The sequence below is a fragment of the Ciconia boyciana genome, unplaced genomic scaffold (genome assembly GCF_034638445.1).
Source record: "Ciconia boyciana unplaced genomic scaffold, ASM3463844v1 HiC_scaffold_38, whole genome shotgun sequence".
In the NCBI taxonomy this organism is placed as follows: domain Eukaryota; kingdom Metazoa; phylum Chordata; class Aves; order Ciconiiformes; family Ciconiidae; genus Ciconia; species Ciconia boyciana.
In genome coordinates this window covers 552,503-568,477 of record NW_027328406.1, presented here as the reverse complement: position 1 = coordinate 568,477, position 15,975 = coordinate 552,503, and the positions used below count along the sequence as shown (strand labels likewise).

General features: G+C 59.7%; 2 protein-coding genes across 2 annotated transcripts; both read right to left on the bottom strand.

The window, feature by feature from the left end:
* Positions 1–35: 35 nt before the first annotated feature.
* Positions 36–2,909, bottom strand: CCNB1IP1 (cyclin B1 interacting protein 1). The gene is made up of 3 exons (XM_072849223.1): positions 2,286–2,909; positions 848–1,136; positions 36–145 (listed from the first exon to the last, which is right to left on the bottom strand). Exons 1-3 carry the CDS (start codon positions 2,487–2,489, stop codon positions 36–38), a joined length of 603 nt encoding a protein of 200 aa, XP_072705324.1. The 5' UTR covers positions 2,490–2,909.
* A 1,655-nt stretch (positions 2,910–4,564) lies between these two features.
* Positions 4,565–15,775, bottom strand: OSGEP (O-sialoglycoprotein endopeptidase). The gene is made up of 12 exons (XM_072849279.1): positions 15,564–15,775; positions 14,722–14,841; positions 13,969–14,144; positions 12,674–12,769; positions 12,526–12,573; positions 11,235–11,315; positions 11,081–11,138; positions 9,345–9,440; positions 8,561–8,636; positions 7,501–7,599; positions 6,463–6,596; positions 4,565–4,878 (listed from the first exon to the last, which is right to left on the bottom strand). Exons 1-11 carry the CDS (start codon positions 15,676–15,678, stop codon positions 6,557–6,559), a joined length of 1,005 nt encoding a protein of 334 aa, XP_072705380.1. The 5' UTR covers positions 15,679–15,775; the 3' UTR covers positions 4,565–4,878; positions 6,463–6,556.
* Positions 15,776–15,975: the final 200 nt, after the last annotated feature.

Here is a 15,975-nt window from a genome sequence, read left to right as displayed (position 1 = left end):
CCGCACACACACCCCCCCCCCCCCCTCCATTAAAATCAGCCCCTCCGGTCGCCCCCGAGGGAGAAGAAGCCGCCCGGGGCGGGGGGGAAGCGGCCGAAGAGCGTCCCGAAGGGGTCCCGCGGGGTGGGCTCCGCGTCGGCGGCTCCTGGGGGGGGACACGGACACGGGGGGGGGGTGTGGGGAGGGGGGAGCGAGAGACGCACAACATGGCGGCAGGGCCATCTCCAACATGGCGGACGGGCCGCGCTCAAGATGGCGGACGTAGCACTGCCAATGGCAGGCCGGCCACACTGAAGATGGCGGCCGAGCTCAAAATGGCGGCAGAAGCACACTCAAAATGGCGGAGATCACACGCCCAACGGCAGCCCGGCCACACTCAAGATGGCGACAGGGCCACAACCAACATGGCGGCCACACCACTCCCAATAGCAGCCCCCCACCTTTAAACTCAAGATAGCGGCCGGGGACCACACTCAAAATGGCGACCGGCCACACTCAAAATGGCGTCCAGGCCACACTCAAGATGGCGGCCAACCCCCCCCAATCCAGGCATGGCAGCACGGCCACACTCAAGATGGCGGCTGGCCGCCACCACCACCACCACGCTGGCCAGGCCACACACAAAATGGTGGGCAAAGCAGCACCACGGTTACCCGGCCACACTCCAAATGGTGAGGTGTATACAAATATATATATGTGTGTATATATAAAAAATATATTAAAATACATATATATAAGTAAATAGGTATATATATGCTCATTATACACACACACACCCCCCCCCCCAAGGATGGCATGCCACACACAAAATGGCTGCCAGGCCACACTCAAGATGGCGCCCACTCACTTGGGGGGTGGCGGGGCGCGGGGTGGCCGTGGCCGTGGCGCGGCCAGGCGCGGTTGGCGGCAGCGGCGGCGGCGGTGGGGCGGGCGGCAGCGGCGCGGAGGCGGTCGTAGAGGCCCCGCAGGCGGCGGTACTGGCGCTGTCGGTGGGCCAGGCGTCGGGCCATGGAGGCCATCTGGGCCCGGCACTGCGCCAGCCCCGCCCGCAGGGCCAAGGACTCCGCCCGGGCGGCCGCAAGCTCCGCCTCTCCCCGGCGAAGCCCCGCCTCCTGCTGACGGCGCTCCTCCTCCACCTGCGGGGGGACAAGATGGCCGCCCTCCCCTCAGGGTGAGGGAGAAGATGGCCGCCCTCCCCTCAGGGTGAAGACAAAATGGCTGCCCTACCCTCAGGGAAGGGGACAAGATGGCCGCCATCCCCTCAGGGTGAGGGACAAGATGGCCACCCTCCCCTCAGAGTGAAAACAAGATGGCTGCCCTCCCCTCAGGGAAGGGGACAAGATGGCCACCCTCCCCTCAGGGTGAAAACAAGATGGCTGCCCTCCCCTCAGGGAAGGGGACAAGATGGCCGCCCTCCCCTCAGGGTGAAGTCAAAATGGCTGTGCTCCCCTCAGGGAAGGGGACAAGATGGCCACCAACCCCTCAGGGTGAAGACAAAATGGCTGCCCTACCCTCAGGGAAGGGGACAAGATGGCTGCCCTCCCCTCAGGGTGAGGGAGGAGATGGCCACCATTCCCTCAGGGTGAGGAAGAATATGGTCACCATTCCCCAAGGGAAGGAGACAAGATGGCCGCCCTCTCCTCAGGGTGATGGTGAGGATGGCCGCCCTCCCCTCAGGGAAGGGGACAAGATGGCCGCCATCCCCTCAGGGTGAGGGACAAGATGGCCACCCTCCCCTCAGGGAAGGGGACAACATGGCCGCCCTCCCCTCAGGGTGAAGACAAAATGGCTGCCCTACCCTCAGGGAAGGGGACAAGATGGCTGCCCTCCCCTCAGGGTGAGGGAGGAGATGGCCACCATTCCCTCAGGGTGAGGAAGAATATGGTCACCATTCCCCAAGGGAAGGAGACAAGATGGCCGCCCTCTCCTCAGGGTGATGGTGAGGATGGCCGCCCTCCCCTCAGGGAAGGGGACAAGATGGCCGCCATCCCCTCAGGGTGAGGGACAAGATGGCTGCCCTCCCGCCAAGCCCCTCCCTCAAGGAAGGGGACAAGATGGTGGCCCTCTCCATAGGGAAGGGGACAAGATGACAGCCATCCCCTCAGGGTGAGGAAGAAGATGGCTGCCATCCCCTCAGGGAAGGGCACAAGATGGCTGCCCTCCCGCCAAGCCTCTCCCTCAAGCAAGGGGACAAGATGGCCGCCCTCTCCTCAGGGAAGGGGGCAAGATGCCCGCCCTCCCCTCAGGATGAAGACAACATGTCCGCCCTCCCGCCAACCTCTCACCTGGCGGCTCCACACGGCGAGGGCGCGGGCGGCCGCCTCCATGACGGCGGCGGGGGGCAGCCCGGCCAACGCGCGGCTCTGCCCAGCGCAGCGGCGAGTGGCCGGGGGCCGGCGGTGGCGGGGACAGAGGCGGTGGCGGCAGGAAGGGAGAGCGTCGGCGTCCATGCGGCGTCGAGAGCGTGAGGAGAAGCGCTCGGCCGCCATCTTGGGGAGGAGAGGAGGGGACAAGATGGCGGCGGAGCGTGAGGGAGAGACCTGAGGGGAAGGAGACAAGATGGCGGCGGAGCGTGAGGAGAGACCGGAGGGGAAGGGGACAAGATGGCGGCGGAGCGTGAGGAGAGACCGGAGGGGAAGGGGACAAGATGGCGGCGGAGCGTGAGGGAGAGACCTGAGGGGAAGGGGACAAGATGGCGGCGGAGCGTGAGGAGAGACCGGAGGGGAAGGGGACAAGATGGCGGCGGAGCGTGAGGAGAGACCGGAGGGGAAGCAGGAGGCACAGACAAAATGGCCGCCGCACGCCACCCCACTGGTGACGGGAGACCCGAGTGGAAGCCGGGGACACGCACGCACAAGATGGCCGCCTCCCACGAGGAGAAACCTGCGGGGAAGGGGGCTGAGGGACAAGATGGCGGCCGGGCCGCGCCCCACTGGTGACAGCGACCCGCGTGGAAGGGCGGGAAGAGGGCGGCAGCCCTGGCGGGAAAGGGGCTCTGCGCATGCGCGGCTCTTCCCGCCTTTCCCCCTCGCCACGCCCCCTCGTGGCTGGCCCCGCCCCTTCTCCCCTCAGCTGAGGCAGCAGCGGGAGCAGCGCGGGTCGGTGTCGTTCTCCCTTTTTAACTCTTCCCTTCATGCCCCGTTTCAATTTCCCCTTTATTCCCCCTTTTCTCCCCTTTTCACTTTTCCTTTTATTCCCCAATTTTCCCTTTATTCCCTATTTTTAACCCATTTTCCCTTCCTTCCCCTTTTCAATTTTCCCTTCCTTCCCCTTTTCAATTTTCCCTTCCTTCCCCTTTTCAAACCCATTTTCCCTTGATTCCCCCTTTTTAAACCCATTTTCCCTTGATTCCCCCTTTTTAAACCCATTTTCCCTTCATCCTTTTTCCATTAATTCCTTATTAATTTTCCTTTTATTCCCCCTTTTTTAACACATTTTCCCTTCATTCCCCTTTTCAATTTTCCCTTGATTCCCCCTTGTTTTAACCCATTTTCCCTTGATTCCCCCTTGTTTTAACCCATTTTCCCTTGATTCCCCCTTGTTTTAACCCATTTTCCCTTCATCCCTCTTCCATTAATTCCTTATTAATCTTCCCTTTATCCCCCTTGTTTTAACCCATTTTCCCTTTATTCCCTATTTTTAACCCATTTTCCCTTCCTTCCCCTTTTCAATTTCCCCTTTATTCCCCCTTTTTAAACCCATTTTCCCTTCATCCCTTTCCCATTAATTCCTTATTAATTTTCCCTTGATTCCCCATTTTTTAACCCATTTTCCCTTCATTCCCCTTTTCAATTTTCCCTTTATCCCCCTTGTTTTAACCCCTTTTCCCTTTATTCCCCCTTTTAACCCATTTTTTCACCCCCCCTTTTTAACCCATTGTCTCTTTATTCCCCTTTTTAAGCCCATTTTCCTTCATTCCTCCTAATTTTCCCTTTATTCCCCCCTTCAACCCGTTTTCCCATTCCTTTTTTCTTAATCTATTTTCCCTTTATTCCCCCTTTTTTAACCCATTTCCCCTTCATTCCCCTTCTCAATTTTCCCTTTATTCCCTTTTAATTTTGCCTTCATTCCCCCTCTTTAAACCCATTTTCCCTCGGTTCTCCGTTTTAATTTTGCCTTTGTTCCCCATTTTTAAACCCATTTTCCCTTTATTCCGCTTTTTTAACCCGTTTTGCTTTCATTACCTTTTAATTTTCCCTTTATTCCCCCCTTTTAATGCGTTTTCCCTTTATTTCCCCCTTGATTCCCCCTTTTTTAACCCATTTTCACTCGTCCCTTTTTAAACCTTTTCCCTTTCTTTCCTCTTTTTAAATCCTTTTTCCCTTTCTTTCCCTTTTTTAACCCCTTTCCCTCTATTCAATTTTTTTAACCAAAGCCTTTTTCCTTACTTTTAACACATTTTAAAAAATTATTTCCAACCCATTTTTCCCTTATTTTTTCCCCTTTTATTTTTAAATGACATTTTCCTCCCAACCCATCCAGAAAAGGTAATAAACCCATTAAATCCAACAATTAACCCTATTTTTTTCACCGTTTATAAAACAAACCCAACAACAAACCCAGAGTAGTTTAAAAAATTTAATAATTTCACCCAGTAACCGGTTAAATTGGGAATCTCGATTTAACGCCCTCCAATTACGAACCCTTGGCGCACCGACGCGGAAATTAAACATTTAAAAGCACATACAAATCTAAATTAAACATTTATAGCCGCACGAAAGTGCAAATTAAACATTTAAAAGCGCACAAAAGCGCAAATTAAGCATTTAAAAGGGCAGGCAAGCAAAATCCAAACGTTTATAAACGTATTAAAATATTTAGAAGGGCAACCCGGCTCCGGCGCCTGCGTGTCCCTGCTTCTTGCCGTGAGGAAAACGACTGAAAAAAAGGCAGAAAAAGAAATGAAAACGACAGAGAAAAAAAAAAAAGAAAATTAATTATATTAATAAATTTATTATTACATTAAGTAACGGTGAAAAAAAAAAATTTTAAGGGTTTTTAGAAGGGGCAGGAGAGGGGCCACGTGGGTCGGGGAGGAGTAGGGAGAGGCAAAACTGAGGTAAAAAATCCCCCCGTTCATACTAAAAAAGACAAAAACTAACTTAAAAGAAAGAAAATTAACTGTTAAAGCTTAAAATAAATTAAAAATAAGGAGAAAATAGGGGGTTTATTCAGCCGGGCACCCCCCCCCCGCGGCCGGTTCCCGCCGCCGGCTGCAGCTGAGGGGAGAAGGAGGAGGCGGCGCCGCAGCCGGAGCCCCCGGGATCCCCCTCGCTCCCTCCCCGGGACGCCCCCGCTCCCTCCGCGGTGCCCCCCGGAGCCCCTGTGCGACCCCCCAAAATCCGGTGGAGCCACGAACCATCCGTTCCTCCCCCGGGCGAAGAAGGAGCCGCTACCGCTGCTCTGCGACGCCGCTAAAACCCCGCTCGCCCGCGGCTGACGGCGACGGGGGGAACGCGGGTCGGGGGATCGGGGACAACCGGGACCCGCCGCTTCCCTCCCGCCTTCGCCTTCCCCTTCGCTCCGTTACCGGTAGCATCCGCTCCCTCCGCCGCCTCGCCACAGACTGAGGCGCCCACCGCGCTGCGCCACCGCCCCCTCCGCCGCACCACGCCCCCAGCCCTCCCATTGGCCGCCACGCTGCGGGGGGAGGCGTGGCCTCGCCCGCCCGCCCCCTCTGCGCCAGCGAGCGCAACGAGGGGGCGGGGATAGTCAAATGAGCGAGGCTGAGGGCGTGGCTCGCCGTTGAGTGGCAGCGGAGGGGCGCGGCTTGCGGCAGGGTGGGCGGGGCCAAGACACCATACCGCCCCAAAATACCCCCCAGCCCCCCCCAAATAGACCCCAAATGGCCACAATAACAAAAAATAGCCTCGAAATAACCTCAAGTAGCCCCAAAATAACCCAAAGTAAGCGAAAACAACCCCAAAATATCCTAAAATAACCCCAAATAACTTGAAATAGCCCCGAAATATCCCCAAATAACAAAAAATAACCTGAAATAGCCCCAAAATAGCCCAAAATAACAAAAAAAGTAACCTCAAATAGCCCCAAAATAACCTAAAATAGCCCCAAAATAACCTGAAATAGCCCGCAAATATCCCAAAACAACCTAAAATAGACCCCGAAATAACCTAAAATAGCCCCAAAATAGCCCAAATTACCTAAAACAACCCAAAATACCCCCAAATCCTCCAATTTCCTCCAATTCACCCCCCCAAATCCACCGCATTTACCCCCAAATCCCAGAAATTTTCACCAAAACCCCCCAGATTTGCCTCAAAATCCCCCCAAGCCCCTCAAATTCCCCCAATTTTCCCCCAAAACCCAAATTCACCCCCCAAACCCCTTGGATGGGCCCCACATCTATGGGGCAGGCCCCACATCTATGGGGCGGGGGGACCCAGACGTCCGGGAGCTCCCCACCCCCCCCCTTATATCCATATAAAGAGGCGGAGCCAAAACCTGGGGGGGTGGAGACTTTATAGAAAAGTGGGCGGGGCTTGGAGCCGGTGGGCGTGGCCATATAGGGCGTGGCCACCTGGGGGGAGTGGCCAGGTCAATCCCTCCAGGTCACTTCCACCTCGTCCGTCCGGTACCTGGGGGGGGGAGGGGAGAGGTCAGAGGTCATGGCAGCCAGATGCCTGGGTCCCCCCACCCCATAGACGTGGGTCCCACCCCATATGTGTGGGTCCCGCCCCATATATGAGGGTCTGGCCCCATAGATGTGGGTCCCAGCCCCATATATGCAAGTCCCAACCCCATAGATGTGACTCCCAGCCCATACATCTGCATCGCAGCCCCATAGATGTGCATCCTGCCCCATATATATAGACCCCAGCCCCACATATGGGGGTCTCACCCCATGTACCTGCATCCCCACTCCATATGTGTTTGGCCCACCCCTATATATGTGGGTCCCATCCCCATGTATATGGGTCCTGCCCCCATATATACAGGTCCCAGGCCCCTACATGTGGGTCCCACCCCATAGATGTGGGCCTCAGCCCCACGTATGTGGGTCCTGCCCCCTATATCTGCATCCCAGCCCCATATATGTGGGTCCCAGCTCTACATATGTGGGTCCTGCTCCATATACGTGGGTCCTGTCCCCATATACGCGGGTCCCAACCCCATAGATGGGGGTCCTGCCCCATATATCTGTGTCTCAGCCCCATATATGTGGGTCCCAGTGCCATATATGCACGTCCGAGGCCCACATATGTGGGTCCCACCCCCCTATTCATGGGTTCTGCCCCACATATATAGGCCCCAGCCCCATATAGCTGCATCTCAGCCCCATATATGTGGGTCCTGCCCCACATACATGGGTCCCGGCCCCATATATTTGTGTCGCAGCCCCATATGCGTGGCTCCCAGTCCCATACGTGTGGGTCCTGCCCCACATATATGGATCCCACCCCCCCATATGTGGGTCCCGTCCCACATATGTGGGTCCCAGCCCCATACGTGTGGGTCCCGGACGCCCGGGTCCCCCCTCACCTCTGGGTGATCCCTGATTGGGCGAGCTCGGTCACTTGCCCCGCCCTCAGCATCTCCCAGCCGGCCTGAGCGATCATGGCCCCGTTGTCCACGCAGAACCTGGGGGAGGCCCCCGAGATGTGGGGCCAGCCCCATAGATGCACCTCCCCACCGCATACGTCTCTGTCTCACCCCATAGATGTTCACCCCAGCCCCGTAAATGTGGGTGCCACCCCATAGATGTATGTCTCCACCCCATATACCTGGCTCCCGCCCCACAGATGTGACTCCCAGCCCTATAGATGCGAGTCCCAGCCCTGTAGATGTAGGTCCAGCCCTATAGATGTGGGTCCCAACCCCCAGATCTGGGTCCAGCCCCATAGATGTGAGTCCCAGTCTCCTAGATGTAGGTCTAGCCCCATAGATGTGGGTCCCAGCTCCCTAGATCTGGGTCCAACCCCATAGATGTGAGTCCCAGCGCTATAGATGTGGGGCCAGCCCCATGGATGTGGATCCCCACCCCATATATCTGGCTCCCGCCCCCTAGATGTGAGTCTCAGCCCTATAGATGTGGGGCCAGCCCCCTAGATGCAAGTCCCAGCTCCATAGATGTGGGTCCAGCCCCCCAGATGTAGGTCCCCAGCCCATATATTCAGGGCCTGCCCCATAGATGTGAGCCCCAGCCCCACAGATGTGGATCCCGACCCCCTAGATGCAAGTCCCAGCCCCTTACATGTGGGTCCCAGCCCTATAGATGCAAGCCCCAGCCCCACAGATGAGCATCCCACCCCCTAAATGTGGGTCTAGCCCCCTAGTTGTGAACCCCAGGCCCACAGATATGGGTCCGCACTCGCCATATGCGCGTCCCACCCCTAGCTGTAAGTCCCAGCCCCATAGATGTGGGTCCAGCCCTATATATCTCGGTCCCATCCCCGTACTTACGCCCCCAGGCCTCTACATGCGAGTCCCAGCCCCACAGATATGAATCCCCACCCCCTATATCGGGGTCCCCGCCCCCTAGGTGTGGGTCCAGCCCCCTAGGTGTGGGTCCCAGCCCCACAGATGGGGGTCCCCGCCCCACCTCTCGTCGCTGGGGCAGAGCTGGGCCCCCCGGGCGCTGCACATGCTCTGCAGCATCTCCTGGAGGCGGCGGTTACCTGGGGGGGGGGAGGGGCGGGGTGGGGGTGGGGCCGGACACCTGGCTCCGCCCCACCCCAGAGATGTGGGTCCCGCCCCAGAGATGTGGGTCCCGCCCCAGAGATGGGGGTCCTGCCCCAGAGATGGGGGTCCCAAACCTTATACATGGGCCCCCCTCCCCTAGGTCTGGGCCCCGCCCAATATCTGGGGCCCCGCCCCTTCACACAGGCCCCACCCCCTAGACATGGTTCCCACCCCCTGGGTCTGGGTCCCGCCCCTAAGTGTGGGCCCCACTCCCTAGGCATAAGTCCCACCCCTGGGTCTGGGCCCGCCCTGTATCTATGGGTCCCACCCCATATCTGTGGGCCCCGCCCCATATCCCTGGGCCCCGCCCCCATATCTACGGGTCCCGCCCCATATCCCTGGGCCCCGCCCCCATATCCATGGGTCCCGCCCCATATCCATGGGCCCCACCCCGATTGTAGGCCCTGCCCCCCAATCCTCCCTCCCCCATATACAGGCTCCTGCCCCACACCCGTGGGTCCCGCCCCCTAACCACGACCCCGCCCCCTTGGCGATGGCCCCACCCCCAGGACTGTGACCCCGCCCCCGGGCGTGGCTCCCCAGCCCCCTTATAGACAGCCCCCCACCACCCATGGGCCCCGCCCCCGGGTGTGGCCCCGCCCCCGGATGTGACCCCGCCCCCCAGGGGGCGTGTCCTTACGCACAGGCCACGCCCCCCACCAGCAGCAGGTGGGAGGCCCGGGTGAGGGCCAGGGCCCGCTCCGTCACCTCCGCCAGCATGGAGAAGGCCGTCTCCTGCCCCACGGCGGCACCGCCCCGTCAGCCGCGCCCCGGAGGCGCCCCAAAACCCCCTTAACGGGCCCCAAAACCCCTTAATGTGCCCCAAAACCCCTTCATGGGCCCCAAAACTCCCTTAACAGACCCCGAAACTGCCTTAATGTGCCCCAAAACCCCTTTAACAGACCCCAAAACCGCCTTAATGTGCCCCAAAACCCCCTTAACGGGCCCCAAAACTCCTTCATGGGCCCCAAAACCGCCTTAATGTGCCCCAAAACCCCTTAACAGACCCCAAAACCCCTTCATGGGTCCCCAAACCCCTTAATAGACCCCAAACCACCTTACTGTGCCCCAAAACCCCTTCATGGGCCCCAAAACCCCTTACTGTGCCCCCAAACCCCTTAACACTGCCCCCAAACCCCTTAGTAGACCCCAAAGCCCCCTTAATGGAGCTCAAAACCCCTTAATAGACTTCAAAACCGCCTTAATGTGCCCCAAAACCCCTTAACGGGCCCCAAAACCCCTTAATACACCCCAAAACCCCTTAATAGACCCCAAAACCCCTCATGGGCCCCAAAACCCCGAAAGTGCCCCAAAACCCCTCATCCCACCCCAAAGCCCCTTAATGTGCCCCAAAACCCTTTAATAGACCCCAAAACCCCTTGCTGTACCCCAAAACCCCTTAGTAGACCCCAAAACCCCTTCATGGGCCCCAAACCCCCTTTAATAGACCCCAAAACCCCCTCATGGGCCCCAAAACCCCCAAAAGCGCCCCAAACCCCTTAACCCCCCCAAACCCCTGAACAGCCCCCAAAATGCCTTTATTAGACCCCACCCCCCAACCCCCCAACCCCTGAATAGCCCCCAGAGCCCTTCATTACCCCCCGCGCCCCAAAATGCCCCAACCCCACTCGACGTCCCCACGCCCCCGCAATTTCCCACCCCCGAATATCGCCCCACACCCCTTAACCCCCACCCCTTCATCACCCCCACACCCCTTCACCCCCAAATGCCCTTAACGCCCCCACACCCCTTAAGCCCCCCAACCCCTTAATATCCCCCACACCCCTTCACCCCCAAACCGCTTCATCAGCCCCCCACCCCTTAAGATCCCCCCACCCCTTAATATCCCCCACACCCCTTTAACACCCCCCCACACTTCACCCCCACACCCCTTTAATGCCCCCCACACCCTTAAACCCCCCAAACCCCTTCATTCCTTTAACACCCCCCCAAACCCCTTAACACCCCCCAAACCCTTAACCCCCCCACCCCTTCATCACCCCCCAAACCCCTTTAACCCCCAAACCCTTTAACAGCCCCCAAACCCTTAACCCCCCAAACCCTTTATCAGCCCCAAACCCCCTTAACCCCCCCAAACCCCTTAACAGCCCCCCAAACCCCGTTAATGTCCCCCCACCCCTTGACCCCCCACCCCTTAAGCCCCCCAAACCCCTTCATCACCCCCACACCCCTTAACCCCCCCACCCCCTTTAACACCCCCCAAACCCCTTAACCCCCCACCCCTTAATATCCCCCCAAACCCCCTTAATATCCCCCACCCCTTAACACCCCACCCCTTAACCCCCCCAAACCCCTTCAATGTCCCCCCCACACCCCTACCCCCCCCACCCCTACCCCCCCGCCCCCGGGTCCCACCTGGAGGAGAAGCAGAGATCCTCGGGGTCGCCTCCCGACGCCAAAAGTTTGGGGGTCACAGCCTGGGGTGGGGGAGGGCCGCACAGAAGGGTGACCGGGGGGCACACTGGGTGTCCCCCCCAAAAACACCAGCGGGGGGGTGTGGGGGGGTCCCTTACCTGGAGGTGGGAGAGGAGCCCCGAGAAGGAGACGTCCATGCCCTTCACCACGTAGGGCAGCTCCACCAGGCGCTGGCCCCTGCGGCCGGGGGCGTCAGGGGACCCCGCCCTGGGGGGGCACCTGATAGCCGGGGGATGGGGGCACCCTGACAGGTGGGGGGGGGGGCAGCTGCTCCTGTTCCACATGAAGGGCTGGGGGCTATACTGGGGGGACCAATTACCAGTCAACAAATGGCCATGAGTTTGATTTAAAATACAAAAGGGCCAATCATGAGTCAATTATGAGCTCACCAGATAAACGATTGAAGACAAAATTAAATGAAATCACCAAACTGGGGGGGTATGAAAGGGATGAACACCTAAATTCAACGAAATGATTTAAATAATCAATGGGATTTAAATAACGAAATGATTTAAATAAGATGATTTAAATTGTCTTAACCGAATACAACAATCAACGATTTGGATTTAGAAGGTCAACAAAGTATCAATTAAATGACCACTGCACAACAAAAATAAAACAATTACAATTTCATGAAAATGATTTAAATTATGAAAATGATTTGGTGGTGATCTATCAATCCAGTAAATTAACCAGTCAATTACCATGAAATGATTTAAATAATGAATAACAAATATGAGCGATTTAAATACAAAATCAATATGATGAGTCGGATTTAACAATGTAATTGAAATAAAAGGGATTTGGGGGGATTTAACAATAATCAATTATGAATAGAACACCAATAATGAATCGAATTATAAACTGGGGGAAGGACAGGGTCAATTAAATGTATCCGAATTAAATAATTAAACGAAATAACTGGGGGGCACGAAGCAATCAAGTAAAATAAAGTTTGTCCACTGAACAATCAAAGGATTAAAATGAAGGTCACGAATTTACGAATCAATTTAAATGAATGTATCATACACCAATCAATTGGTGACACCAAAGAGGCTGAATTATGAAGGATGATTTAACGAATACCGATGATCATGAAATAACAAGGGCTGGGGGCTACCAAAGGGGCTGCTAAATAAAGCTGGGGGGCATTAAGGGTTTTGGGGTGTTAAATGGGGGCGCTATAAAGGGGTCATACTAAAGCGGTCGGGGGGCTACCATAGAAGTGGGGACGACACTAAGGAGCTTTTGGGGTGTAATAAGGGGATTGGGTGGCTACTACAGACGGGGGACTACTAAGGGGGTTGGGGGCTTACGGGGTTGGGGGGCTACTGAGGGGTGGGGTGGCTACTGAGGGGGGTGGGTGCAGACAGGGCCCCCCTCCTCACTCCTGGCCAGCTGCTCGATGTTGTAGCCGGGGCTGGGGTCGTTGGAGATCTGGGGGGGGGGGAGGGGAGGGGTTAACGGGCTCCCCGCGGGGCGGGGCAGGGCGGGGCCGGGGCGTGGCCCCTGACGTCACAGCGGGGGGCGGGGTCACCTGGAGGAGGCGGGCGAAGCGGTCGAGGCAGTTGCCCACGGCCAGGTCCAGCGTCTCCCCGAAAATCCGGTAGCGGCGGCGGGAGAAGGCGATCACCTGGCGGGGCGGGGCGTCATGTGACGTCACGTGATGTCACGCGACGTCATGTGACATCACGCGGCGTCACGCGGCGCGACCGGAGCCCGCCCCTCGTGGCGTGCGGGCGCGTCGGCGCGTTATCGCGTAGCGCGGCGTGCTGGCGCGTGTCCTGGCGCGTTGTCGTGTGTTGTGGCATGTCGGGGCGTGTCGTCGCGCGTCGCGGTCGTGCGTCGTGGCGTGTCATCACGTGGCATCCCTCGTTATCATCACGTGACGCGCCACGTCACCGCGTGACATCCCTCGTTAGCAACGCGTGACGTCGCGCGTCACGCCGCGGCGCGCCGTATTGCAACGCCGCGTCCCATGACATCATCACACGGCATCCCGTGTCATCGCACGACCGCCCAAGTCGTGACGTGACATCCCGTGTCGTCGTGTGACATCCTACGCTATGACACAACATCCCGTGTCATCGTGTAACGTCACAAGTCATGACGCGATGTGCCGTGTCATCACGTGACATCCCTCGTTATCACTACGTGACGCGCTGTGTCATCACGTGACATCTCATGTTACTATCACGGCATGTCACGTGTCGTGTCGTGACATCCTGTGTTATGCCACAACATCCTATGATGCCATTGCATGACATCCTGTGTCATCACGTGACATCGCGTGTCATGACGTGGCATCCTGTGTCATCACGTGACATCCCTTGTTATCGCTATGTGACGCGCTACGTCATCATGTAACGTCTCACATTACCGTCACGGGATGTCATGCGTCATGCCGTGACATCCCATGTTATGCCCCAACACCCCACGACGCCATCGCATGACATCCTCTCTCATCACATGACATTGCGTGTCATGACGTGGCACCCCGTGTCATCATATGCCATCCCGTGTCATCGCATGACACCCCAAATCACGACGTGACATCCCGTGTCCCGACACGACCCCCCCGCGTGTCACCGCGTGCCATCCCAAGTCTCGACACGACATCATGTGTCACCGCGTGACGTCCCGCGTCACCGCGTGACGTCCCGTGTCATCACCCCGTGACGCCCCGCGTCATCGCCCCGTGCCGTGCCACGTCGCCGCACCTCACCTCACCGCCGCGCCCCGCGTCACGCCGCGCCGTCCTATGCCGCCCTCCCGCTTAACGTGACGCCCCGCGGCCCCGCCCCCCGCCCCGCCCCCGCGCGGGCGCGTTACCTGCGTGTTGCCGCCGCTGACGTAGAGGACGAGGGGGTCGCGGGCGCGGCCCAGCAGCCGCCCCATCTCGATGTGCCCCACGCAGTGGTTGACCCCCAGCAGGGGCAGGGCCCAGAGCTGCGCCAGCGTCCGCGCCACCGCCGCCACCACGGCCAGCGGGGCCCCCATCCCCGGCCCTGCGCCCCCCGGGGAACACGCTAAGGACACGCTAAGGACGCGCGAGACGGACGCCTCCCGGGGGGGTCCCTGTGGGGCTGGGGAGGGGACAAAATGGCGGCGGGGGGCCCGGGGGGCTCCTGTCTGGGGGTTTCTGGGGAACATGCTAAGAACATGCTAAGGACATGCTAAGGACGCATGAGCCGGAGGCCTCCTGGGGGGTCCCTGTGGGTCTGGGGAGGGGACAAAATGGCGGCTGGGGGCCCGGGGGGCTCCAAGCTATGGGTTTCTGGGGAACATGCTGGGGGCTCCTGTGGGTCTGGGGAGGGGACAAAATGGCGGCTGGGGGCCCGGGGGGCTCCAAGCTATGGGTTTCTGGGGAACATGCTAAGGACATGCTAAGGACACGTGACCCAAACGCCTCTCAGGGGCCCCTGTGGGGCAGGGGAGGTGACAAAATGGCGGCGGGGGGCTGGGGGGGGCCTCATCCGTGGGCTTCTGGGGAACACGCTAAGGACACGCTAAGGACACGCGACCCACATGTCTCCCGGCAAAGCCCCGCCCCCCCCCGCCCCAGGCCCCGCCCCCCCCCCGTACCCCTGGTGAAGGCGACGGCGTCGAGGTCGCGGGGGCGGAGCCGGGCGTCGGCCAGGGCGTCGGCCACCAGCCCCAACAGCGCCCCCCGGTGGTGGCGGCCGGTCGGGCCGGGGGCGAAGCCTGGGGGCAGGGGGCACCGTGACGTCACCGGGGGGCGGTGACGTCACCGGGGGGGCTGGGGATGTCGTAGGCGGGGGGAGGGGAGGACATGGCGGGGGAGTGATGTCACGGGGAAGGGGGTGATGTCACCGGGCGGCTTCTGGGGTGTTGCGGGAAGGGGCCTCGGGGGGGTGGGAAGTGACGTCATGGGGCGGGCGGGGGAGTGTCTCGGGGGAAGTGGCATCACGTGGTGTCAAGTGATGACATCATGGGGGCGGGTCCTGCCGGGAATGGCATCACAGGAGGGTCGGGGGGTGGGGGTAGGAGTGATGTCACGGCGGGGATCAGTGATGTCATGGGGGGCTCCAAGGGGCCGGTGATGTCACGGGGAGGGGCCTCCCGGGAACGATGACATCACACAGGCGGCGGGCTCCCAGGGAAGTGATGTCATGGGGAGGGGCGGGACGTCATGGCGCGGGGGTGGGGGGGGCCAAGAGGCGGAGCGACGTCACGGAGAGGGCTGGGGGGAAGGGCTTGGGAGAGAGTGACGTCACGGGGCGGGTGACATCACGGGGAGGGTGGCGAGGGGGAGGGACGTCATGGGGTCTGGGGAAGGGGAGGCTGACGTCACGGGGCGGGGGAGGGGTCTGCAGGCCGGCAGTGACGTCAGCGGAGGGGCGGGGGGATCCGCGCGGGAAAGGGGGGCGGCGCCGGAAGGGGGGCAGTGACGTCAGGCGCCTCACCGTGCCCGGGCGGCGTGACGTAGGTGGCGCGGCGGTTGCTGAGGATGACGCCGTCCCGCACCACCCCCGCCCCCACCTTGTTGGCGGAGCCCTCCAGCCCCAGCACCGTCGGCATGGCGTCACTCTGACGTCAGCGCCGCGTCACCGCCGCGACCGCCTCCCGCCGCCGCCGCTTCCCGCCGCCGCCGCCGCCACGCGCCGCTTCTGGCGCCGCCCGAGCGCGTCACTTCCGGCCGCCGCGCGCCCGAAGTGACGCGCCCGCGCGGCGCCCGCCCTCCCCCCCTCGTGACGCGGCGACGCTTCCGCTTCCGGTCCCGCCCCCGCCCCGCACGCGGAGCCGCTCGGGCGCGCGCGCTGCCGCCGCCGCCGCCGCTGATTGGTCCCGGCCTCGCACCGGGAGGCGCCGGTTGGG

Coding starts and splice junctions, on each gene's coding strand:
- CCNB1IP1 (XM_072849223.1), bottom strand. CDS start 2,489: ATGGCGGCCGAGCGCTTCTCCTCACGCTCTCGACGCCGCATGGACGCC. Junction 1,137..2,285: donor TCGCCGTGTGGAGCCGCCAG/GTGAGAGGTTGG, acceptor GTCCCCCCGCAG/GTGGAGGAGGAGCGCCGTCA. Junction 146..847: donor CGCGCCCCGCCACCCCCCAA/GTGAGTGGGCGC, acceptor GTCCCCCCCCAG/GAGCCGCCGACGCGGAGCCC.
- OSGEP (XM_072849279.1), bottom strand. CDS start 15,678: ATGCCGACGGTGCTGGGGCTGGAGGGCTCCGCCAACAAGGTGGGGGCG. Junction 12,770..13,968: donor TCAGCGGCGGCAACACGCAG/GTAACGCGCCCG, acceptor CCGCCCCGCCAG/GTGATCGCCTTCTCCCGCCG. Junction 8,637..9,344: donor GCTGGTGGGGGGCGTGGCCT/GTGCGTAAGGAC, acceptor CCCCCCCCCCAG/GTAACCGCCGCCTCCAGGAG.